Source organism: Pongo pygmaeus, chromosome 17 (genome assembly GCF_028885625.2).
Source record: "Pongo pygmaeus isolate AG05252 chromosome 17, NHGRI_mPonPyg2-v2.0_pri, whole genome shotgun sequence".
NCBI classification, from domain to species: Eukaryota; Metazoa; Chordata; class Mammalia; order Primates; family Hominidae; genus Pongo; species Pongo pygmaeus.
Window position 1 is genome coordinate 95,312,723 of NC_072390.2, and position 24,640 is coordinate 95,337,362.

General features: G+C 46.8%; 1 protein-coding gene across 3 annotated transcripts; it reads left to right on the plus strand.

Annotated features, from left to right (window-relative positions):
* Positions 1-1,242: 1,242 nt before the first annotated feature.
* Positions 1,243-17,486, plus strand: RBFA (ribosome binding factor A). 3 transcript variants are annotated; one of them, XR_010124209.1, is made up of 8 exons: positions 1,243-1,498; positions 3,518-3,560; positions 4,180-4,356; positions 5,354-5,466; positions 9,032-9,116; positions 11,109-11,182; positions 12,687-14,360; positions 15,095-17,486. XR_010124209.1 is itself a non-coding variant. In XM_054461185.2 (7 exons), the coding sequence occupies exons 1-7, from the start codon at positions 1,341-1,343 to the stop codon at positions 13,066-13,068; spliced, it is 1,032 nt and encodes a 343-aa protein (XP_054317160.2). In that variant the 5' UTR covers positions 1,277-1,340; the 3' UTR covers positions 13,069-17,486. The 3 variants fall into 3 exon arrangements, 1 of the variants encoding a protein (XP_054317160.2); XR_010124210.1 differs by lacking the exon at positions 9,032-9,116 and having other exon boundaries at positions 1,275-1,498; XM_054461185.2 differs by having other exon boundaries at positions 1,277-1,498; positions 12,687-17,486.
* The last annotated feature ends 7,154 nt before the right edge of the window (positions 17,487-24,640 follow it).

Here is a 24,640-nt window from a genome sequence, read left to right on the forward strand (position 1 = left end):
ACTTAACTTTGGCAAATACATTTCCTAAAATGATTAGAGACTTGTCTCGTCGTTCTCTTCGATTGACAATATATACACACATACATACACGTACAGACACATACACATATATACGCGCACGCACATGCACACATATACATGTCCACACACATGCACACACGTATATACATAGGCACACATACACATGTACACATCCACACGCGCCCACAGATACACACAGACGTGTCTCACACCACAGCAGCCGCCTCGGGGGAGTCACAGCCCACGCATCCCCAACACTGCGGTCGCGCTCACTTCTCTTTCTGCACCCGGGGGAGCAGCTTCCCCGCTGGGCCACGCTGACTCCGGGGAGGCGGGAGGGGTGAGACCACTTCTGGGGAGGACGCCCAATCTGGGGTCTTTCTCTAGGCGCCCGGGGAGGAGGCGGCGCAGGAGCAAAGACCTCGAAGACCCAGTGGCGGAAACAGACGGACCCCTCGCAGCCTCCCGCCGACAGCGGCCCTGCCCAAGTCTCCAGGCTTCGATGCCTTCGTTGCTTTGTGCAGCGCACCCGCCTACATCAGTTCCCAGCATTTGAACCAAACGTGTTCCCCAGCTACGCAGTGCCAGGCAACCAGGCGGTTCCCGCGCTTCCCCGAGCGGCACACAACCCACGCAGCCCACGCGGCCGCCCCACGCCCAGCTCCCGCCTGCCCCGCCTCGCGTCGTCCTTCGCCCCGCCCCCGTTGCCGCCCCCGCGCCCGCACACTGCCCACGTGGCGTTGTCTTCACCCCGCCTACACGCCGCTCGCCTCGCTCTGGTAGTTGCCCACCTCGCGCTGCCCTTCTCGCTTCAGTCTTCGCCCTGCCCACCCACCACCCACCGCCCACCGCCCACCTCGCGTCAGTCTTCGCCCCGCCCATTCACCGCCCGCCTCGCGTCAGTCTTCACCCCGCCTACCCACCGCCCGCTTCGCGTCAGTCTTCACCCCGCCCACTCGCCGCCCGCCTCGCGCCTTCGCCCCTCCGCCGTTGTCGCCCCGCCCCTTCTTGCGCCCAGTCTTCGCCCCGCCCCGCGCCGTCGCCCCGTCCACACGCCGTCCGCCTCGCGTAGTCTTCGCCCCGCCCACCTACCGCCCGCCTGGGGCCTTCGCCCCTCCGCCGTCGTTGCCCCGCCCGCCTTGCATCACGTCTTCGCCCCGCCCCGCGCCGTGGGCCCGCCCACACGCCGCCATCTTCGCGCCTGGCCTCGCCCCGCCCTGCACCATCGCCCCGCCCACACGCCGCCACTCTCGCGCCAGTAGTCGCTCCGCGCCTGCGCCCGTTGTCTCCCTGCTAGCTGCGGGTCCCGGGGCTGCGCCATGTGGGCTGCGGCGGGCGGGTTGTGGCGCTCCCGCGCTGGTCTCCGGGCCCTGTTCCGTAGCCGCGATGCTGCGCTATTTCCGGGCTGCGAGCGGGGACTGCACTGCTCTGCTGTCTCCTGCAAGAACTGGCTCAAGAAGTTTGCATCGAAAACCAAGTAATGCGGAGGGGGGCGGTGTCCCTGGGCGCGGTAGTCCCTAGGGGGCGGTGTCCCCGGGTTGCGGTGTCCGCTCAGCCGCGTTCTTGGGCCCACGCGGCCTGGCTCGCCAGTTCCTGCCTCCTGGGGTCTGCAGCAGTTCCAGCCCTCACTGTCAACATTTGCAGTTTTTGTGTTCGTGGACGTGTGTCGGGTTAAAAAACACAAAGTGACAATGTGTGTTTATTTTGATTCTTGTCACCAGACGTATTTTTCAGGAGATTAGTTTCAGAAAATGAGGAAAAATGAAAAAATATAAGAATTTCCTTGCTAATGTTGACTTTCTGTGTGGAGTTAATTTGAAGACTAAAGCTTGTCATGATAATTAGTGTTTTTAAATGATGAAAGATAAGTACAATAAAATACATTGACTTTTCACACTGCTTTTAGTTCTTCTAAGTATGGTAGGTGGTTGTATGTTTTCTACTTTAATAAACTACTTTTAAAGACAGTTTTAGACCCTGCAGAAAAATTGCAAAAATAGTGCCGCGTTCCTGTGTCCTGGCACCCAGCTCCCCCTGTATTAGCGTCGGACTTTAGCTTCCAGCGTGTTCCAGTTAATGAGCCGATATTGATAAGAGTGTTGCTAACTGAAGCTCATACTTTATTCACTTTTCGTTGGTTCTGCCTGCTGTCCCTTCCTGTCCCAGGTCCCCACCCGAGGTCCACGTTACATTGAATTGTCTTGTTTCCTTAGGCTGGGGTAGTGTCCCAGACTGTCCCTGTTTTTGATGGCTGTGCCAGTTTTGAGGGGTACTGGTCAGGTGCTTTGCAGGATGCCTCTCTGTTGGAATGTGCCTGTTTTTTTAATGCTTAGACGTGGATTATGGCTTTTGGGGAGGAAGACTACAGAGGTAAAGGCCGTTCTCATCGCAGCGTATCCAGGGTCCACGTTGGCCGTGATCCCCTGCATGAGGTGCTTGCCAGGTTTCTCTACCTTAAAGTTACTCTTTTTGCCCCCTTTCCTTACTGTACTCTGGGAGGAAGTCGCTGTGTGCAGCCCACGCCTAAGGAGTGGGGAATTTTGCTCATAAGTTATTTGCATTCTGCACAGGGGATGTGTCTCTTCACCCCATTTATTAATTCATTCATATCACCAAGAACTCATGGGTTATAATCCCGTGTTACTTAGTTTTGTTCAAATGTTTCCAGCTCAGGCCTTCAGGAGCTCACTAAGCTCCTATGTCCTGTTTGCATACCCTGTCATTATGGGATTTTGCTGGGTTTTGTGTGTGTTAAACACTTTCCTACTTTCTGGCACTACAAGATACTCCAGGCTCATCTTGTGTGTTTCGTACCGCAGCCCTAAAATCAGCCATTTCTCCAAGGAGCCTTCGTTCCTTTTATTGGAGAGAGAGATTAGAAACCGTGGGTGCTGGGTGTGTTCATTGCTTCTGGGGTGTCTGTCTTTTGGGCCATCTCATCTGATGAAAGGATATATGTGTTTCTACTAACCCTGGTGTAAATATGCACCTATAAACATTTCTGTGTATAGCCATCTGTCTCCAACTCCAGACGTACTGTGTGGATCATTCTAGCCTCCTCTCCTTGCTTATCTGTAAGTCGCACTCCAGTGGTGAGCGTGGCTCCCACCATCCATTTGCTTAATTGTTCAGTCTCAGTCTATGCCTGTAACAGTATCCGAATCCTTTACCTGAACTTCCATGGGAAACATCTTTATTAATTAAGAGTATAGTGTTTCTGTGCAGTTTGGTAGGTGTCTTTTTAAGATCCTCTCTCTAACCTTGGGACTAGAAGTAGAATTTAGGTAAAAATTATGAGGTTGAGTTAAAACCATATTCAGCCTCTTCACCACAACCCATGTTATCAGTTAAATTCTGAAATTTTTTAAGATGGCCAGTAACGTAACATCTAAGTTTAGCCCCTTATAAACAGTTATGGTATCATAACCTCTTAAATTAGCTTATGTAACTTTTTGACTTTGCCATCATTAACATAATGCTTATTTTCTCCCCAAAGAAAAAAGGTTTGGTATGAAAGTCCTTCCTTGGGTTCTCACTCGGTGAGTACAAGCCATGAGCCATTTTATAATCCTGATGGGAGTGAGGGTTTAAAAGTTGGCAAAACTCTTACCTGTAGATCTTTCCATTTCTGTATTGGTGGGGACAGTGTCTGTGTGGATGCGACTGGATGCCATTGGCAATATGGAGTTTTGACCTTTTCAAAAAAAAATGTACTGACATTAATGTTTTCTGGAAAGTCATATCTTTTATCAAATTATAATATGGTAATATCCTTTCAGTTTTTAGTGTGTGTGTACCGTAAAAGTTTATACAATATATGGCTCCCATTCTGAAAAATAAATACATCACATATACTAAAAATTACTGAATTATTCCCTTTAGCAGGGTGAACTTTATGGTATGTGAATTATATCTCAACAAAAACTTTTTTTGAGAAAATATTTACTTGCAGTACTTTTAATCTTGGAGGGTTACCAGGTAAAATCTAAAAGGATCCCGGTTTATAAAACTTTATCTTAATGAAAGCTGAGGCAGCTGAGAGTGATAGCTGCTGTTGATGTGGTTGCCCATCCAGCCCTCCCCCAGCCCCTGTTGTGTGACTTGGTGAGTTTGGAGTTGTAATGCTGCCCTTGGGGTGTGCTCTTTTTCTTGATGGAGACTTACAAACCATCCAACTTGGAATTCCTCATGAGGAGCACCTCAAAGAAAACCAGGAAGGAAGACCATGCACGCCTGAGGGCCCTGAACGGCCTCCTCTATAAGGCACTGACAGACCTGCTGTGTACCCCTGAAGTGAGTCAGGAGCTGTATGACCTTAACGTGGAGCTCTCCAAGGTAGGCTGTGTGGCCAAAGAGAAGAAATGGGTTGAGACAGCAGGCCTGGCACTTACTTTACCTGGCCCAGTCTTGCCTGACAATTAAAAAAAGACGCTTTAGATTGGGCGCGGTGGCTCACGCCTGTAATCCCAGCACTTTGGGAGGCTGAGGCGGGTGGATCACGAGGTCAGGAGATTGAGATGATCCTGGCTAACACAGTGAAACCCCATCTCTACTAAAAATACAAAAACTTAGCCGAGCGTAGTGGAGGGCGCCTGTAGTCCCAGCTACTCAGGAGGCTGAGGCAGGAGAATCGCTTGAACCTGGGAGGCGGAGGTTGCAGTGAGCTGAGACCGCGCCTCTGCACTCCAGCCTGGGTGACAGAGCGAGACTCCGTCTCAAAAAAAAAAAAGTCACTTTAGCACTTATAAACTCTTAGTTCTGGGTTGCAGAAATAGAAATGATGCTCAGTCTGGTCACTGGAGCCCTGAAGACAGATGGTGGGTGTCTGTGCTGTGCAGAGGCACGTGTCTCACTGCAAGGCGGGAGTCCTGTGACCAAACAGCACCTGGCACATTGTCAGGTAGTAGAAGGTCTAAACCTGCCGTGGGAACAGGATGCATCTGCATGTACCTCAGTACAGAGGTACAGGAAATGACTTCCTCTGACCCACTCAGTGAATTGTAAGGAGAAAAGGCAGCATCGAGCATTTTTGATTAGCTTCTCAGGGCAAGTGGCTGTGAGGCAAGCGTGGGGTCAGGATTCCGCTTTGGTTCTGCAAACCAGGTGGTTTGGTTTGCGGGTCCTGGTGAAGAGGAGAGGGAGGTTTTGGTTTCTGGGGCCCTACTTCACCTGGGGGCGTGGTGCGGCAGCAGGCCGTGGCCTCCAGCAGCATGCCAGAGCCCTGGCTTGGGTGGGAGGGGCGTCTGCAGCTGTCGTTTTCATCTCCTGGATGTTGTTTGTCTTGAAAACCCATGTAAACTAAAAAGTGACCTGTGGGAGGGCGGGATCTCAGGTTTCCCTGACTCCAGACTTCTCAGCCTGCCGAGTGTACTGGAAGACAACGCTCTCTGCTGAGCAGAACGCACACATGGAGGCTGTCCTGCAGAGAAGTGCCGCGCACATGAGGTGATGCCCTTTGCTTTCTGAATGTACTTGCTTTTTGCTCACACCCTAAATTTCTCAGCTGTTTCACTGTAGGTGGACTTTAACTTCTCATTGAGTATTTTTGCTTTTAAAGAAAATTTTGGAAGCATTTTCTTTTTCTTTTTTAGTAAGTGGTGATTTTATTTCCTTTGGGTATTGAAAGCATTTTCTTGAAGTTCATAGTATAATTTGCATTTTTGTATAAGCTATAATGTAGGTTAGCATTTCTCAAAGTGTGCCAGGATCCCTAGGGATCTGGAGATCCTGTCAGGGAGTTCATTAGGGTAAGACGTTATTTCACGCCTCTTGCTGTTTTGACATTTGCACTGAGGGTACAGAAACCATGAGGGAAGACTGCTGGTGCCATGCTGCCGGCCAGTGCTGTAGGGGCACCATGCCACATGCCTAGAGTAAAAGACAATGTCACTTTTACTTAAGAATATCCTAGATGAGGCTGGACATGGTGCCTCTCACCTGTAATCCCCACAACTCGGGATGCCGAGGCGGGAGGATCACTTGAGGCCAGGAGTTCAGGACCAGTCTGGGCAAGATGGCGAGACCCCGTCTCTACAAAAAATTAAAAAATTAATCAGGCACAGTGGCAGCACACGCATGTAGTCCCACCTACTCAGGAGGCTGAGGTGGGAGGTATCCCCTGGATTCCTATCAGCCCAGGAATTTGAGATGGCAGTGAGCTGTGATAATGTACCTCCATTCCAGCCTGGGCAATGGAGCAAGACCCTGTTTCTCAAAGAAAAATTAAAAAATCCGAGACAGTTTATCAAAAATTATTAATTGTATTAAATCTTGACCCTTGAGCATGTCTTTTTCATGTTTTTTGTAATGGGAAGTACATGTAAATCACCTGCTGTCTGGAGAATGCTGAACAGAAAAGCATCAGTGAGCAGACTGTTCAGGTTTGGGTGTTTGGCAGACATTCTTTCAAAAATGAGTGAGTGAACCTACCACTCTAGAGCAAACAACGGACCATATCTGTTGCCAGTGATAAAATTTAAGCTTTCAAGTGAAAATCAGAATTTTAGGAAACTTGTATTCACCACTGTGAGCTTCACAACTTCTAGGTACTTGAGATTCTACTGACGAGATTGGCAGCGACCTTAACAAACGTGCTGTTGTATGATAAACTGTGTCAACGCTTTTAAAATCTGCATAACTAGGTGAGCTGTTGTTTTCCAATGACCGGTGCATGAGGTTACAAAACCATACACTGAGAGAAGATCAATTCGAAGTGTGAGCCAGATGGTGAGTTTTAATGTAGCAGAGTGTGACAGGTTGGTTGGTGTGGTTTCAGATTCCTCATTGCAACTATTTATATATTTATTTATTTGAGATGGAGTCTTGCTCTGTCGCCCAGGCTGGAGGGCAGTGGAGTGATATTGGCTCACTGCAACCTCTGCCTCCCGGGTTCAAGTGATTCTCATGCCTCAGCCTCCTGAGTAGCTGGGGTTACAGATGCCCGCCACCATGCCCAGCTAATTTTTGTATTTTTAGTAGAGATGAGGTTTCACTATATTGGCCAGGCTGGGACAACTGACCTTTGATAAAGTACGTTTGTTGAATTTTTGTGACAAAGAAGATCCATAATTTTCTCATGGCTGTTAAATTCTGTCTTTCCCAACACATAACTGGGAGGCCTGATTTTTTTTTTTTTTTTTTGCTTTTTTTGAGACAGGATCTCATTCTGTCTCCCAGGCTGGAGTGCAGAGACACAATCTTGGCTCACTGCAGCCTCAACCTCCCAGGCTCAAGTGATCTTCCTGCCTCAGCCTCCCATACAGCTGGAAGCACAGGTGCATGCCACCACACTTGGCTAATTTTGTATTTTTTGTAGAGATAAGGTCTCCCTATGTTGCCTAGGCTGGTCTCCAACTTCTGGGCTTAAGCGATTCTCTGGCCTGAGCCTCCCAAAGTGTTGAGATTACAGGCATGAGCTACTGCGCTGGCTCTTCTTGTATTTCAGTGAGAGGAAGGACAGAGTGCAGAAGCAGCGATGAGATCCCAGCTGTCTTCCATGAAGCTGGCCTTGGAGAATTTGCAAATAAGTAAACAATGCCATGCTTCTCATTGATTTTGCGGGGGGAATATATATATATTTTTTTGTTAAAAATATCTGTAAGCATTTAGTGGGTTTTTAAGTGACTTTAAAAAGACATAGCTTTTAGAGTTCTCAGTTTTAGTTTGTAGTATAGTAAATATTGATAGATAGAACCCACATAAACAAATGCTCTTTGGGATCTTCAATAATTTTTAAGAATGTAAAGGATCCTGGGACCAACAATTTTGGGAATTGCTGAGCTGGATGATAATAAAGAAATTATTCAGTTTCCTCCTCAGTTTTAAAAAATGCAGAAAATCCAGCTCACTGACCAGCTCTCTCAGAACTGGAATTCCTCCTTTCTGCCTCCCTTCTCATCATGCCCCATGTTTAGGGTGGGGACAGACGTAGAAAAGGTGGCCATGTGTGGGTTTTGTTGCAGGCACCCTGCCTGTCTTCCCTGCGTCATTACCATGCACGATGATGCCCAGGGGTTTGTGAAACTGCATATCAGAGAACGCTCATTTCTTACTGTTTAACAAAAGCAAGAAAATGAGAGATTATTGACAAGTGTTGAAACAGCATTGTTTTCCGATTTTTAGGTATCAGAAAATTCAGTTGAGCTGAATGTCCCTCTTCCCAACTCCTGTGGTCACCCAAGATTTAGGGTCAGCGTTTTCCATAGCTGTGTACCAAAGATCTGTGGTCACGGCTTTCGCTGGTTATATGTGCCGTGCCTACATTGGCCCTAGGTCTGTATTATGTGATGTGCATGATACAAATATCACTTCTGTGTCTAATATCTGGGAACCTGAGGGTCGTGTCGTGCCAGGGCGTGTCCACTGAGCGCAGGAGGACAGGCTGTTAGTGCACAGACCCTGGAGCCCAAGGCCACGGTGATGAGTTCAGATGAGGTTATTTATACAGATCTCACAAGTTGTGTTGAGAAAAGTCAAGGCAATTGCAGTTATGATGCATTTTGCATCACTTTTTTGATGTGGTAGTTGACTAAAGATGACTATTCTGGGCTGAGATTTTCATTTTTGAGTAATACAATAAATCTCACTCCTGCCTCTTTTTTTTTTTTTTTTTTTTTTTTTTGAGACGCAGTCTTGCTCTTTCACCCAGGCCGGAGTGCAGTGGCGCTATCTCGGCTCACTGCAAGTTCCACCTCCCAGGTTCAGGCCATTCTCCTGCCTCAGCCTCCCAAGTAGCTGGGACTACAGGTGCCCGCCACCACACCCGGCTAATTTTTTGTATTTTTAGTAGAGACGGGGTTTCACCGTGTTAGCCAGGATGGTCTCGATCTCCTGACCTCATGATCCACCTGCCTCGGCCTCCCAAAGTGCTGGGATTACAGGCGTGAGCCACCGCGCCCGGCCTCTCACTTCTGCCTCTTAGTGACATCTTGAATCTTATGTTCAGCACTGTCACACCTCTCCACTGAGTGTGACGGCACAGCTGTGAGGGTCTGTGCATTCTCTCTCCTAGGCACCTTTTGATGTCCCAGCAGACCCTGAGGAATGTGCCACCGATAGTGTTTGTTCAAGACAAGGGAAATGCAGCTCTAGCTGAGGTAAGGTTTTCAAAAAAACTTTTTAAAATTTTAAAATTTTTATTTTTTTAATTAGAGACAGAGTCTTGCTATATTGTCCAGGCTAGTCTTGGACTCCTGGCCTCAAGGGATCCCTCTGCCTCGGCCTCCCAAAGTGCTGGGATTTATAGGTGTGAGCCACCGGGCCCAGGTAATAATTAACTTTTTATAACATAAACGCTTATATGAATACAGTTTTAAATTTAAGTTTTAAATCCTGAAAAGATAATGCACAGTTAAAAAAGAGAAGAGGCCAGGTGCAGTGGCTCAAGCCTGTAATCCCAGCACTTTGGGAGGCCGAGGCAGGTGGATCACAAGGTCAGGAGTTCGAGGCTAGCCTGGCCAATATGGTGAAACCCTGTCTTTACTAAAAATACAAAAAAATTAGCCGGGTGTGGTGGCGCGCGCCTGTAGTCTCAGCTGCTCGGGAGGCTGAGGCAGAAGAATCAGTTGAACCGGGGAGGCGGAGGTTGCAGTGAGCCGAGATTGTGCCACTGCATTCCAGCCTGGGCGACAGAGTGAGAGGCTCCGTGTCAAAAAAAAAAAAAAAAGAAGAAACCACTGAGAAGGGAACAAATGAAAAGTAATGAAAGAAGGGTGCAAATGAAAAGGCTCTCCCTTGCTCCTGTGCCCCTGTTCCCAGCCCAGGTCCCCAGAAGTAATTGCTGTTTCTGGTTTTAATTTTTTTATGCTTATCACTGTAGCTCTAACTACGGTATGAACTCGACATGGCCAGAGTTGCCCTCCCACGCCTGTCTCCCTCTCCCACCTCTCGACATGGATCAGTCCACTTTCGTTTCACACTATTGGGGCTTATGAGACTTAGGTTGTCCTGTAACCATAAGTGCTTTTATCATCATTTTCCTTGCTTTAGAGATGGGTTAGCTATAAAGATTAAAAACATGTAAATATATACTTCCCTGGGTGGTGGTTACCTGGCAGTTATTAAGATATGTTATACCTTCAAAAAGTCAGTCAAAAATCAGCCAATAGCGTTTGCAGTATTATAGGTAACTGTTAGTCAGTATAGGACCAGACAGCATTTGGACCCACAGAAGAAAAAGATCCAGTTTGACATTTTTGGTTTTCGTTAATCAGTGTGTAGGTAACACTAAAAACATTGTACAAGTAATAAGCTTGACAGATATGTGATTCCCCTTGCTAGAAAAAGAAACAAAGGAGTGAAGTTATAGTCCCTGCTGTAAGGAATCAAGGACAGTTTGGGTCATGGCAGTGTGCTGTGAGGGCATGAGCAAGGCATTCCCCGGGGAGGACGTGCCAGTCTCCCTGTCTGAGCTCAGCACCCCAGGCTCCTGTCTCTGGGGAGGGAGGTCCCATCAGGTGGTGTGGGTTCCAGAACAGTCACTGGACAGGGGAGAGTGCATGCTATGCTTGGAGCAGGATGAGGACACCCCCGGAGGCAGGGGATAGGCAGGCCAGGGTGCGGATGGAATGCATTGTCCAGCAGGGCTTGTGGGCCATTGCCGTGGTGTGGATGGCATCCCATGAGCCTGGCTGAGGAGCAGTTTTCTCTTGTAGTTTAGGCTCCCAGCTTTGTGGACTGTCCCCATCATCTTTTACCTTGTCTTGCCGGGAGGCTTTTGTCCCCCCAAGCACACAAATTCTGTGGCAAAATTGAAGCATTTTGCAAAACTACCTTAGAAACCAGTTAATGATTAGTTAATTCAACTAACGCTTAACTGATTTCTTCATAAATTTGACTAACAGGTCTAAAATGTAGTTTTTAAAAAGCCTCACTTTGTTATCAGAGAAAATATGTTAAAGTAACAGTAAGGTATTTGAAAGCACAGGCTACTGAACAGGTCCTAGTATTTGGGAAGAGTCAATAGAAGGAATTGTGCAAAGTCTGATCAAAAGCTCTGCAGTTAACAATGCTGGTGTTACACGGAGCCCGGCTGTAAGTACGGCAGTGGGGATGTAGCTAACTGGTTTACCCTCTGTGTTCCTCTGTAGCTTGATCAGTTACTGGCAATCGCAGACTTTGGACCCCGGGATGAAAGAGACAACTTTGTACAAAATGATTTCAGGTGACGCATGTGGACATATGTTTTGATTCCCTGGGGTAGATTCCTGGGTATGGAATCGCTGTTTTCCACAGCAGCTGCCCAGCTCCACATCCCTGGTAGCCTGCATGGTCCCCGTGGCACTTGCCCCCAGGGCCGGCAGTCCACATTCACAGGCCTGTGCTGTGGCCTGGCCACGTTTACACAGTGAGGGCCTCAGGGGCCACCAGAGGTGTCTGCCATAACTCCTGCAGTGAGGAGAGGGCCTCTTGTCCTCTTCATTCATTCAACACATTGTTATTGAGTGCTAACTGTGTGCCAAGCCCTGGTCTAGCACTTAGGATGCAGCTGTCTTTGGAACCTGCATTTCACTAGGGGAGGCCGACAGGAAGCAGTAAACATCACAGATGGGTGTGAGGAGGAGAGTAGAGGGAGGTGGGGCTTGGGAGAGCAGATCGGGGGCGTGGAAGTTTGGCCTGTGCATGTACACACACATACACATCTTTTCCAAACATGTAGTGCCTGACAGAGCCTGCGGGTCTTGGGGTGTTTGTAGGGGGCCCCATTCCAAGCCCACAGCTGCTAGAGCAGGCCTTGCCTGGGGGCCTTAGACAGCAGTGTCGACATCGCCCGGCACCTGCCAGCGTCAGGTTTAACCAGCCTGCCGGGTGCATCCCTGAGCTGGAAGCAAAGCTCCACGCTGTAGCAGGCCTGGCCTGACCGGGTCAGCAAGGGGCAGTGTGGGGGCAGCAGGTCAGGATGCTGAGCCCAGGGTTTGGAAACTTTCCAAAGTGGAGCCTTGGAGGATACAGGGGCTGTGACATGGCCTTGATTAGGTGCTGTTCACCAAGAATAGACTCTTCATGAAGGCAAATGAGTGGCAGATCTGATAGACCTCACCTGCGATTCTGCTAGTTTAACTGGCCCGAGGCACTGGCCATGCTTAGAGAAAAAAGTTGCAAATGCTTTCTTTTTTTTTTTTTTTTTTTTTTTTTTGAGGCAGAGTCTCACTCTGTCGCCCAGGCTGGAGTGCAGCGGCGTGATCTTGGCTCACTGCAATGTCTGCCTCTTGGGTTCAGGTGATTCTCCTGCCTCAGCCTCCTGAGTAGCTGGGATTACAGGCGAGCGCCACCATGCCCAGCTAATTTTTGTATTTTTAGTAGAGACAGGGTTTCACCATGTTGGCCAGGCTGGTCTTGAACTCCTGACCTCGTGATCCGCCCGCCTCAGCCTCCCAAAGTGCTGGGATTACAGATGTGAGCCACCGTGCCCGGCGCAAATGCATTTATTGCATACAGGACGGTGCACCTGGACTGTGCTGGCCGAATGCTTCTGACGCTGGAGAAGGCGGAAACCAAAGCCCACCTTCCTTCACTCCTGTCTCCAGTTACCCTCAGATAGACGTTTGGGAGGGTTCTCAGTCGAGTAGATGTAGGAAGTGTGATGTGCTGTTGTGTTGTGGTGACGACACTGTGGACTGGGGGCTTGGTTTGTGCTTGGTGTGAAGCCTCCTCTTCTTCCTTCCCAGGGACCCTGATGCCCCACAACCCTGTGGCACCACAGAGCCGGCCACAAGCTCCAGTCTGTGTGGGATCGATCATGAGGCGCTCAACAAGAAGATTATGGAGTACAAAAGGAGGAAAGATAAAGGGCTTGGGGGCCTGGTGTGGCAGGGGCAGGTGGCTGAGCTGACAACGCAGATGAAAAAGGGAAGGAAGAGGGCCAAGCCCCGCCTGGAGCAGGACAGCTCCCTCAAGAGTTACCTGTCGGGCGAGGAGGTTGAAGATGACCTGGACCTGGTTGGTGCCCCGGAGTATGAATACTACGCCCCGGACACAGAGGAGCTGGAGGCAGAGAGAGGAGGTGGCAGAACAGAGGATGGCCACAGCTGCGGAGCAAGCAGGGAGTAGATGGAGAGGCGTCAGCTCTGCCCATCCCATGTTTGCAGGGAAAAGCATTGGCACGCGACGCAGCATGTGGCTTCATTGAGGCAGTTGATGGAGTTAAAACCATCTGCTCTTCTGCTACTTCAGCATTTTCTAGCTTTTCTGTGTATCTAAACACAATTTGCTACACAAGTCACTGTTTTTTTCCCATACACTGTGTGTAATTTAAAAATTAAATGGCCATCTTACCACAGATTCTCACAAAAAGAAAATGGTAAAATAGTGTCTCTGAGATGCTGGCATGGCCACCTCCACCTGCAGAGCCCTGCCAGGTGCCAGTGAGTGCTTGGCAAGAGGGGTCAGGCCACAGCAGTGGCTGGGGTGAGAACTGAACCTGCAAACCTGGGGAGAGCAGAGGGTCCCCAGGGCCTCCCGACCCCCTGTAGCTGCTGAGTAGGCACATGGCACTGGGGGCTTCGTCCCTGGAGCTGCTGAGTTGGCACGTGGCACCGGGGGCTTCGTCCCTGGAGCTGCTGAGTCGGCACGTGGCACCGGGGGCTTCGTCCCTGGGGCTGCTGAGTCGGCACGTGGCACCGGGGGCTTTGTCCCTGACTGGCCTCTTCAGCACAGCTTTGTGCAGCAGGTTCCACCTTCTGGTTCAGGCCAAGGTTGGGCAGAAAGTGAGTTGGGTTTGCTGGGGCTTCCTGGGCGACCCTGGCTCTGACCGTGGTTCCATCACGCCTGAAGTAGTAACACTTTTCCCTTGGTGCCTGTGGCCACCTAGTGTATTTTCTAATCCGTCCAGAGGTGAAACAAACTTGGTCTTTGCCTTCTGAAGAGTGTGCGACTCTGAGTCATACTGAATTCTTTGTGTCACCTCCGACACAAAGATTCGTTTTGCTGTTTATCAGAAGAGAAAACACAGATTCCATACCTTGTCAGCTACTATTTAGTTCGGCTTCCCCCTTAATGCCCCAGCCCCTGTCAGCTGTCAGGTTCTAAATTCAGAATTCTCAATTCTGTCAGGTTCTGCACTACGAGTCGGTGTCATCCCTCCAAGCCCTGGCTTTCTGCCGGAGCAGCAGGGCTGTGAGAATCAAGATGGCACAGGGAAGGCATCTGTCCCAGCATTTGCACGTGATAGGTGCCCACGGTGCGGGAGCAGAATCTGTGGAAGCAGCAGTGTCTAGTTGCTGTGCCCTGCCACCTCCTCCTGCAAAAGGAGAAATGTCCAAGGGATAGCAGACCCGCAGCACTGAGCAGCCTGCTGTGCTGACCACTGGATCCAGGCCACGTGCTGCAGACAGTGGCTGTGGGTGAGTGATGAGGCCACTACCCAGAAAGCTGCATGTACACTGTGTGGGGTAAGGACTGTAGGAGATGCTGCTGCAAGATGCTGACTCCCTTGTTTTTCTTTTCATTTGTGCTCTGGGACTAAGCTGTGTATAAGTCATCAAATGGCAGAAGCAAGATTTTTCTTTTCAGATCTAGGAAATTATTTGTTTATACTCCACACTCTTATTTCCTGTATCAGGATGGAGAGGCCACTGCCTCAGGCCAGTTAAACTAAGAAGGAAGAATTTAAGACAATTTGTAAGGATAGATAAAACCCCACATGATGGTATGAGTAGCAGAGAGAGAAAAAAACGGAGCCAGAAATTAGGCTACAAAGTGTACACCACACATAAAGGCTGATGCCTCTATTACACCGTGAGCCAAATCTTTAGGGTTTCTGGTAGCCAGTCGCGGGGTGTCCAGTGAAGGGGTGTACGTGTCTGTGGTTCATCATCATATAGGTCACAGGATAATGAGTTGATGCTGCAGTGACACACGGCACATCTCCCTGGCTTACAACAACCAGTTTGCTTCTTACTCTTGCTAGGGGACCATCATGGGCTGAGGTCAGGCCAAGGCCTTTTGTATCTGGTGTTACTGAACACGGCTATGTGAATTCATTTATGTACAAGAGACCTCCCCGTCCTGATGTAGGAAATGCATGCTGATGATTTACGAGTGCAACATCCTAAAAAACGTTTTTGTATTTCCCTAGCGAGGTAACTTCAGGTTACAAGGCTCTAGTACTTGACCGTGATGACTCCATGAGAAAACAGCAGGACGCCAGCTTTGCAGGTGCCTCCGCAGCACTGCTGGGCTGCGAACAGGCCCAGTGCTTGCGCCAGCGCTGGAGGGGGCCACAGCAGGGTGAAGACAGAGTCTGCCGTGCAGGAGTGCTTCGCAGGTCAGGCACTGCTCTGAGTGCTTTGTGTTAACCTGCTCCCCGCCCCCCAACTTGGGAAAGGTGTTAAAGAAGGAGAGAATGCCCTCAATGGTGTGTCCTTTGCATACACACCTTTGCAAGCATCTGATGTGCCCAGGCTGTGTTTTATTGTTCTAGCAATTTATTGTTACAAAACAGGTTGCTGCCATCAATTTGTCTCAGGTCCCTTCTAGCACATCTGACAGGGACTAGTGTCTAGAGCCATGAGGACAGAGACCAGAAGGGACAAGAAGGAGTGGGCAGAGGGAATGGAAGGTAGAGTTAGGGCCAGAGAGCCCCAGGCTGCTGCCCTGACCTCCACGCCTGTGCCGGATGTGGTGTTGGCATCCATAGCAGTCTCGCAAAGTTGTTCTCATTTTTCAGATAAGGAAACTGAGGCCCAGGGAGAGGTGAAGTGCCTGCAGGGGATCCAACCAGGCATCAGCTCAGTGCCTCCTAGAAAGAGGAGTGTGGGCACGTTTGCAGGGGATCCAACCAGGCGTCAGCTCAGTGCCTCCTAGAAAGTGGAGTGTGGGCATGTTTGCAGGGGATTCAACCAGGCGTCAGCTCAGTGCCTCCTAGAAAGTGGAGTGTGGGCATGTTTGCAGGGGTTCCAACCAGGCGTCAGCTCAGTGCCTCCTAGAAAGTGGTGTGGGCACGTTTGTAGGGGATCCAACCAGGCGCCGGCTCAGTGCCTCCTAGAAAGTGGAGTGTGGGTACGTTTCAGAGAAAACTGGCTTAGGCCTCCCTGTTTCTGGCGTGGCCTTCCCTGGGAGCGGGTTAGGGACATGAAAGCTCACCCCCTTCTGAATGGGTCCACTCCTGGGGATTTCCGCGGCCTTCCCTGGGAGCAGGTTAGGGACACGGAAGCTCACCCCCTTCTGAATGGGTCCACTCCCGGGGATTTCCACAGCTTTCCCTGGATGATCCACTCCTGGGGATTTTCCGCAGCTCCCCGGATGATGTGCACGCACACTAAACACCCAGAATTTAAGGAGGCACTTATCCAGTGAAGTCCTCAGATCAACCTTGTGAGCTTTTTCCAAGCACCTGTCACTGTTAAACTGCTGATGAAATGTGAAATGACTTCACAGGTTTTCAATCTGATAAGCTCTCCTGTGTCACTGTCTCTTACCTTGTTAGTATAGGTCAATGGTTCTCAAAGTTCAGGGCACATCCCCTTGGGGCTCATAAAACCAGACTGTCAGCCACTTCAACCTTCTGGTTCGCTGTTCCTTGGTAGTGCAGATGGCCCAGTAAGCAACTCTACAAACATTAGAACATTTTGAGGTAGACAGGGGAACTTAATCACCCCTTGTAGGCTCCCAGAAGACTGGACCCAACATCCAGCACAATGCCTGTCAGCCTTGGCTGGGCATCTGAAACACCTGCTGTTTGAAGACACCTGGGCCTGGACATGGGCCAGAGCCACCTTGGTGGTCTGAGTATGAGGCCAGCATTAGAACCTCTGCTCTACAGGTGACTTCCCTGGGTTGATTTTTTTCCAGTGTTATCTTTAGTACAGAATCTCTACCTCCTCTAAGGGCCTGAGACCCTCTCTCAGGAATAAAAGTCCAGTTTTCTTCCCCACTCCATTTGTCCAGAAGGAAAACCTGGTTTTACATCAGAAACTTGAGGTGCTTTGAAAATTTGCCAGCTACCTTGAAGGAGAGAGGGCTTGAGTGTATTTTGGGAGAAGAATGAGGGGACAACGGGGTAGGGAGAAGGGACAGAGCTAGAGGAAGGACAGGCCTATGCCACCCAGGCCAGAGTAAAGGCAGCAGAGACCTTTCGGTTCCTGGCTTGTGACACAGGAAGGGAGGGAACTGGGGAGGACAGGTCATGATCAGTGTTTCCTGATTAAAATTTTTTAAATTTATTTTTATTTTAAATTATCATGGGCACATAGTAGGTGTATATATTTGTGGGGTACATGAGATGTTTTGATACAGACATGCAGTGTGAAAAAGCACATCGTGGAGACTGGGGCACTCATCCCCTCAAGTGTTTATCCTTTGTGTCACAAACAATCCAATTATATTCTTTTAGTTATTTTTAAATGTGCAATTAAATTATTATTGACTATAGTCACCCTTCTGTGCTGCTGCTCTACTGTAGACTCAGATCATAAATGCTGTGGATGCTGGCAAGATACTGAAATAAATTAATTCTGTATTTCTAAAAATAGTTTCCTACTTTCTTTTTACAGAAGGAATATATATTCTTTGTTGAAAAATGTAAAACAGATACCAATAGAATGGAGGAAACAAAAGCCCCATGTAGTCTCAGCTCCCAGAGACACCCACTGTTAAATTTTGGTGTAGCGTCAGGTGCGGTGGTACGCGCTGTTAGTACTCAGGAGACTGAGGCAGGAGGATCACTGGAGTCTGGGAGTTTGAGGCTGCAAGTACATTGATTGCACCTGTGAATAGTCACTGCACTCCATCCTGGGCGACAGAGTGAGGCCCTGTCTCAAAAAAAAGATGGTAACATCAGAATGTTAACCGAGCATGAGGCCCCCATGCCCACATGGGTAGCACACCTGGGAAGCCAGCCCTGTTGTCGGTTAATCCTCAGGCCTCTTTGAGGTGTGCCATTTGCCCTGGGGATGTCCTTTATGGCAAAGAGCCTGTTCCGGAGGCACTTGTTATGTTTACCTGTCACCCTCAATCCCATGCCCTGGAGCAGCTCTTGGGCTTCCTTGAGGCTTCGTGGCCGTAATTTTGAGGAGTGCAGCCGTTATTTTGTGGAGTATTCCTCAGTTTGGGCTTGTCTGGTGTTTCCTCATGATCACATTTAGGACTTGCTTTTTTGGCAGGAACATCACAGCAGTGATGCTGTGCTGTCAGTGTTAGGTTGCATGTTCCTGGTGATGTCCACAATGATGAGCTGAAGAAAAGGGTGTCTGTTGGGCTTCTCCCTGTGAACTTACTCTGAAGTATTTACTTTTTGAAACAAATGAAAACAGAGACACAAGACACCAAAACCTCTGGGATATGATAAAAGCAGTGCTAAAAAGGAAGTTTATACCATTAAATGCCTACTTCAAACATACAAAAGATCACAAATTAACAACCTAACATTGCACCTCAAGGAACTAGAAAAATAAGAACAAATCAAAGTCAAAGCTAGCAGAAGAAATAACAAATATGAGGGCAGAACTAAATGAAGTTGAGACCAAAAGAAAAATACAAAGGATCAATGAAATGAAAAGTTGGTTTTTTGAAAAAGTAAACAAAATTGATAGACTGGTAGCTAGATTAACCAAGAAACAAAAGAGAAGATGCAAATAAACACAGTCAGAAATTAAAATGGAGGCAGTACAACTAACACCACAGAAATGCAAAAGATCCTCAGAGACTACTGTGAATACCTTTATGTTCACAAACTAGAAAACCTAGAGGAAATGGATAACTCTTGGAAACATACAGACTCCTAAGGTTGGACCAGGAAGAAGCAGAAATCGTGAACAGACCAATAGTGACTGGTGAGTTTGAATCAGTAAGAAAAAGAATCTCCCAACAACAGGAAAGTCCAGGGCCAGACAGATTCACAGCCAAGTTCTACTGGACATGCAAAGAAGAACCAGTACCAATCCTACCGAAACTGTTCCAAAAAATCAAGGAGGAGGAAATCCTCCCTAACTCAGCCTGCAAAGCCAGTATCACCCTGATACCAAAGCTAGGCACACAGCCAAAACAACAACTATAAGCCAATGTCCCTGATGAACATAGGTGCAGAAATCCTGAGTGAAATACTAGCAAACCAAATCCAACAGCACATCAAAAAGATAACACACCACAATCAAGTGCGTTTTCTTTTTCAGGGATGTAAGGATGGTTTAACATACACAAATGAATAAATGTGATTCACCACATGCACAATTAAAAACAAAAACCATGGCCGGGCGCAGTGGCTCACACCTGTAATCCCAGCACTTTGGGAGGCCGAGGCGGGTGGATCACCTGTGGTCAGGAGTATGAGACCAGCCTGGCCAACATGGGGAAACCCCGTCTCTACTAAAAATGCAAAAATTAGCTGGGCGTGGTGGCGCATGCCTGTAATCCCAGCTACTCGGGAGGCTGAGGCAGGAGAATCGCTTGAACTCGGGAGGCGGAGGTTGCAGTGAGCCGAGATCATGCTGCTGCACTCCAGCCTGGGTGACAGAGCAAGACTGTCAAAACAAACAACAAACAAACAAAAACCATTTGATCATCTCAAATGATGCCGAATTGCCCTTCATGATAAAAACCCTCAACAAACTAGACATAGAAGAAACATACCTCAAAATAATAAAAGCCATATACAACAAACCCATAGCCAACATCATACTGAATGGGGAAAAGTTGAAAGCATTCTCCCTAGAACTGGAACAAGACAGGGATGCCCATTTTGACCACTCTTATTGAACATAGTTTTGGAAGTTCTAGTTAGAGCAGCCAGGCAAGAAAAAGAAATAAAAGGCATCTAGCCAGGCACAGTGGCTCATGCCTGTCATCCCAGCACTTTGGGAGGCTGAGGTGGGTGGATTACTTGAGCCCAGGAGTTTGAGACCAACCTGGGCAACATGATGAAACCCTGTCTGTACAAAAAAATATAAAAATTAGTCGGGCGTGGTGGCATGTGCCTGTAGTCCCAGCTACTCGGGTGGCTGAGGTGGGAAGCTCGCTTGAGCCCGGGAGGTTGAGGCTGCAGTGAGCCATGAGTGTGCTACTACACTCCAGCCTGATTGACAAAGCAAGACCTGTCTCAAAAAAAAAAACAAAAAAAACAAAAAAAGACACAAAATCCAAATTGGAAAAGAGAAAGTTAAATTATCTGTTTGCTGATGATACGATCTTATATCTAGAAAACCCTGAAGACTCTTCCAAAGGACTCCTAGATTTAATAAATTATTTCAGTAAAGTTTCAGGATAGAAAATCAATGAACAAAAATAAGTAGCATTTCTATACACCAATAATGATCAAGCTGAGAACCAAATCAAGAGCTCAATTCCATTTACAATAAATACAAACAAACAAAATCCTAGGAATACATTTGACCAAGGAAGTGAAAGACCTTTACAAGGAGAACTTCAAAACACTGATGAAAGAAATCATAGATGACACAAACAAATGGAAAAACATCTCATGCCCATGGCTTGGAAAAATCAGTATCGTTAAAATGACCATACTGCCTAAAGGAATCTACAGATACAGTGCAATTCCTATCAAATTACCAATGTCATTTTTCACAGAATTAGAAAAAAAATCCTAAAATTCATATGGAACCATAAAAGAGCCCAAATAGCCAAAACATCCTAAGCAAAAAGAACAAAGCAGGAGGCATCGCATTACCTGACTTCAAATTATACTACAAGGCTACAGTAACCAAAACAGCATGGTACTGGTATAAAAATGGAAACAGATCAATGGAACACAATAAAGAACCCAGATAAAGCCACATACCTACAACCAACTGATCTTTGACAAAGTTGACAAAAATATATACTAGGGAAAGGACACTCTATTCAGTAAATGATGCTGGGAAAATTGGATAGTCGTGTAGAAGAATGAAACTGGACCCTATCTCTCACCATATAAAAAAATTAAATCAAGATGTATTAAAGACAAATGTAAGACCTCAAACTATAAAAATCGTAGAAGAAATCCTAGGAAAAATTCTTTTGGTCATTGGTCTAGGCAAAAATTTATGACTAAGACCTCAAAAGCAAATGCAGCAAAAACAAAAATGGACAAATGGGACTCTAAAAAGCTTTTGCACAGCAAAAGAAATACTCAGTGGGGTAAACAGACAACCTGTGGAATGGGAGAAAATATTTGCAAACTGTGCATCTGACAAAGGACTAACATTCAGAATTTATAGGGAGCTCAGCAAGAAGAAAACCAAATAACCTCATTAAATAGTGGGCAAATGACATGAACAGAAGTTTTTCAACATACAAGCAGCCAACAAAATATGAAAATAAGGCTCAACCTCACTAATTAATAGAGAAATGCAAATTAATACCACAATGATATGCCATCTTATACCAGTCAGAATGGCTACTATTAAAAAGTCAGGAAGCAACCGATGTTGGTGAGGATGTGGAGAAAAGGGAATGCTTATAATCTGTTGATGGAAATGTAAAATTAGTACAACCTCTATGGAAAACAGTATGGAGATTTCTCAAAGAACTAAAAATAGAATTACCATTCAAGCCAGCAATCCCACTACTACCCAAAGGAAAAGAAATCACTGTATTAAAAAGACAGTTGCATTCGTGTGTTTATTGCAGCACTATCACAATAACAAAGTCATGGGGTCAAGTTAGGTATCCCTCAACTGATGACTGGATAAATAAAATGTGATTTATATAGAAATACTAAAAAATTTAGGATATATGTATACACACACACATATACCATTGAATACTATAAGAATGAAATGTTTTTTGCAGCAACATGGATGTAACTGGAGGCAGAAACAGCCATGTTCTCACTTATCAGTGTGAGCTAAACTCACACTGGTTTGTGAGTGTTGTTGTTTTTGGAAATATAAGCAAATATGTGTACGTGTTTATATTTCCTTCTTATGATGCAGCACATGCATATTGTTCTGAACGCTGCTCTTTGCACTTTGCATTATATCCTGAGTCTCAATATCAGCAGAGAATGTCCTTCGAGTTACCACATGGAGTCATTTCCTTAGCCCAGTACACCTTTGCTCACACACTTTTTCTTTGTACCATTAAATTGTCAAGTATGTTGCATTTCTATACATTATAGGCTCAATGATACATTATAAATACATTGTTTTGTACAATTGCATTTTAAATCAGTTATGTGATAGAAGAATATGAATTTATACTGTATTTTATAATTACATGATTACCTTTACTGGTGCTCTTTGTGTGGTCTCAGATTTTCATCTCTAGGGTGGACCCCCAGCCCTCTTTTAGCCTAAAGAGCTTCCTTTAGTATTTTTTGTAAGGCAGGTCTGCTAGCAGTGAATCTTTCAGTTTTTGTTTATCTAGGAAAGTCTTTATTTCACTTCTGTTTTTGAAAAATAGCTTTGCTGAATGTAGGATTCTTGAATGACAGTTGTTTTTTCTTTGAGCACTGTGACTATGTTATCCCACTGCCTTCTGGCCTCCATTATTTCTGCTGAGAAGTCAGCTGTTAATCTTGTTGAGGGTTCCTGCCTTATTTTTCTCTTGCTGTTTTCAAGACTTTCTCCTTGTCTTTGCCTTTTGGCATTTTTGTTATGATGTGTCTTTTGGAGTTTTTCATGATGTGTAGATTTGTGTAGATTATTGAGTTTTTATTGTTAATTTTGGGAAATTTTAGGCCATCGTTTCTTTGAATATTTCTCTTCTCCTTTCTCTTTCCTCTCCTTTCCGTCATGTGTATGCTGGTGTATTTAATCATGTCCCACATTTCTCTGAGACATCATTCATTTTTCTATTCTTCTGATTGCATAATCTCCATTGATCTATTTTCTTTTTTATTTTATGTATTTATTTAAACACAGGGTCTCTGTCACCCAGGCTGGAGTACAGTGGCATGATCATAGCGTACCACAACCTCAATCTCATGGGCTCAAGTGACCTTCCTGCCTCAGTATCCAAAGTAGCTGAGACTACAGGCATGCACCACCACGCCTGAATAACTTTTTAATTTTTTGCTGAGACAGGGTTTTGCTATTAATGTGGTTTGGTTCTGTGTCCCCACCCAAATCTCACCTTGAATTGTAATAATCTCCACATGTCAAGGGACAGGACAAGGTGGAGATAATTGAATCATGGGGGTGGTTTCTCCCATACTGTTCTTGTGATAGTGAGTTCTCACGAGATCTGATGGTTTTATAAGGGGCTTCCTTCTTTGCTCGGTTCTCATTCTGTCTCCTGCTGCCCTGTGAAGAGGTGCCTTCTGCCATGATTGTAAGTTTCCTGAGGCCTCCCCTGCCGTGTGGAACTGTGAGTCAACTAGACCTCTTTTCTTTATAAGTTACCCGGTCTTGGGTATTTCTTTATAGCAGTGTGAGAATGGACTAATACAGCTGTGTTGTTGCCCAGACTGGTCTTGAACTCCTGGCCTGAAGTGATCCTCCCACCTTGCCTCCCAAAATGCTGGGATTACAGGCATGAGCCACCATGCCTGGCCTGATCTATTTCCAAATTTGCTAATTCTTTCCTTGGCCAGGTGAAATGTATCGTTGAGCTGTTCAAGTGAAGTTTTGCTTAGGCTATTATAACTTCCATCTCCAGACTTTCCATTTGGTCCTGTTTTATAATTTCTGTGTCTTTATTGGTATTCTGTATTTGATTCAGTGTTGTAATCATATCTTCTTTTATCCTGATTTCTTTTATTTCATTCAACAAATTGTAATGGCTACTTTGAAGGCTTTTTGTGTTAAGTCTGACATCTGGTCACTCTCACAGAGAGTTTCTGTTGTCTGCTTTATTTCTGGTTTATAGGTCATGCTTTCCTGTTTCTTTGTATGTGCTGTGATCTTTTTGGAAACTGGATATTTTAGATCAGGGGTCCTCAACCCCTGGGTTGTGGACTGGTACCCATCTGTGGCCTGTTAGGAACGGGGCAGCACTGCAGGAGGTGATTGGCAGGTGAGCCAGCATTACTGCCTGAGCGCTCCGCCTCCTGTCTGATCAGTGGCAGCATTAGGTTCTTATAGGAGCACGAATCCTATTGTAAACTGTGCATGGGAGGGACCTAGGTTGCATGCTCCTTATGAGAATCTAATGCCTGATGATCTGAGGTGGAACAGTTTCATTCCAAAAGCATCCCCCAACCCCTTCCCGGTCTGTGGGAAAAAATTGTCTTCCATGAAACCAGTCCCTGGTGCCCAAAAGGTTGGGTACTGCTGTTTTAGATGATGTATGTAGCAACTCTGGGCACAGACCCTTCTCTCTAGGCTTATTATTGTAATTTTGTTGTTTATTTGTTTAGTAACTGGCTGGCTTATTTTACTGGAGTCTACCTATGCCCAACCCCAGATTCCTAGTGTTAAGTATCTAATGTTGTTCCTCAGGAAACTCAGCCTTGGCTGTGTCCACAGTCACCCTGGGATTTAGTAGGAACGCTCCTTTGATCAGGGCATGGCTCACTTTGACTCTCTTTTCCTGGCCATAGCCAGCTGTCTAATCCACTAATCGCTCTATTGTTTTAACAACACTCTGGAGCATAAATCACTCCACATCCTAAAGAATCAAATTCAGGATCCTTTGAAGGGTAGTTCCTGAGGCCTGTGTTTGAGATTTGTTCTGACTTCGGCAGGCTCCTCGGAGCTGTCTCTTTTACCACTTCTCTTGGGCAAACTAGCAGGTCTGCAGCCAAGCC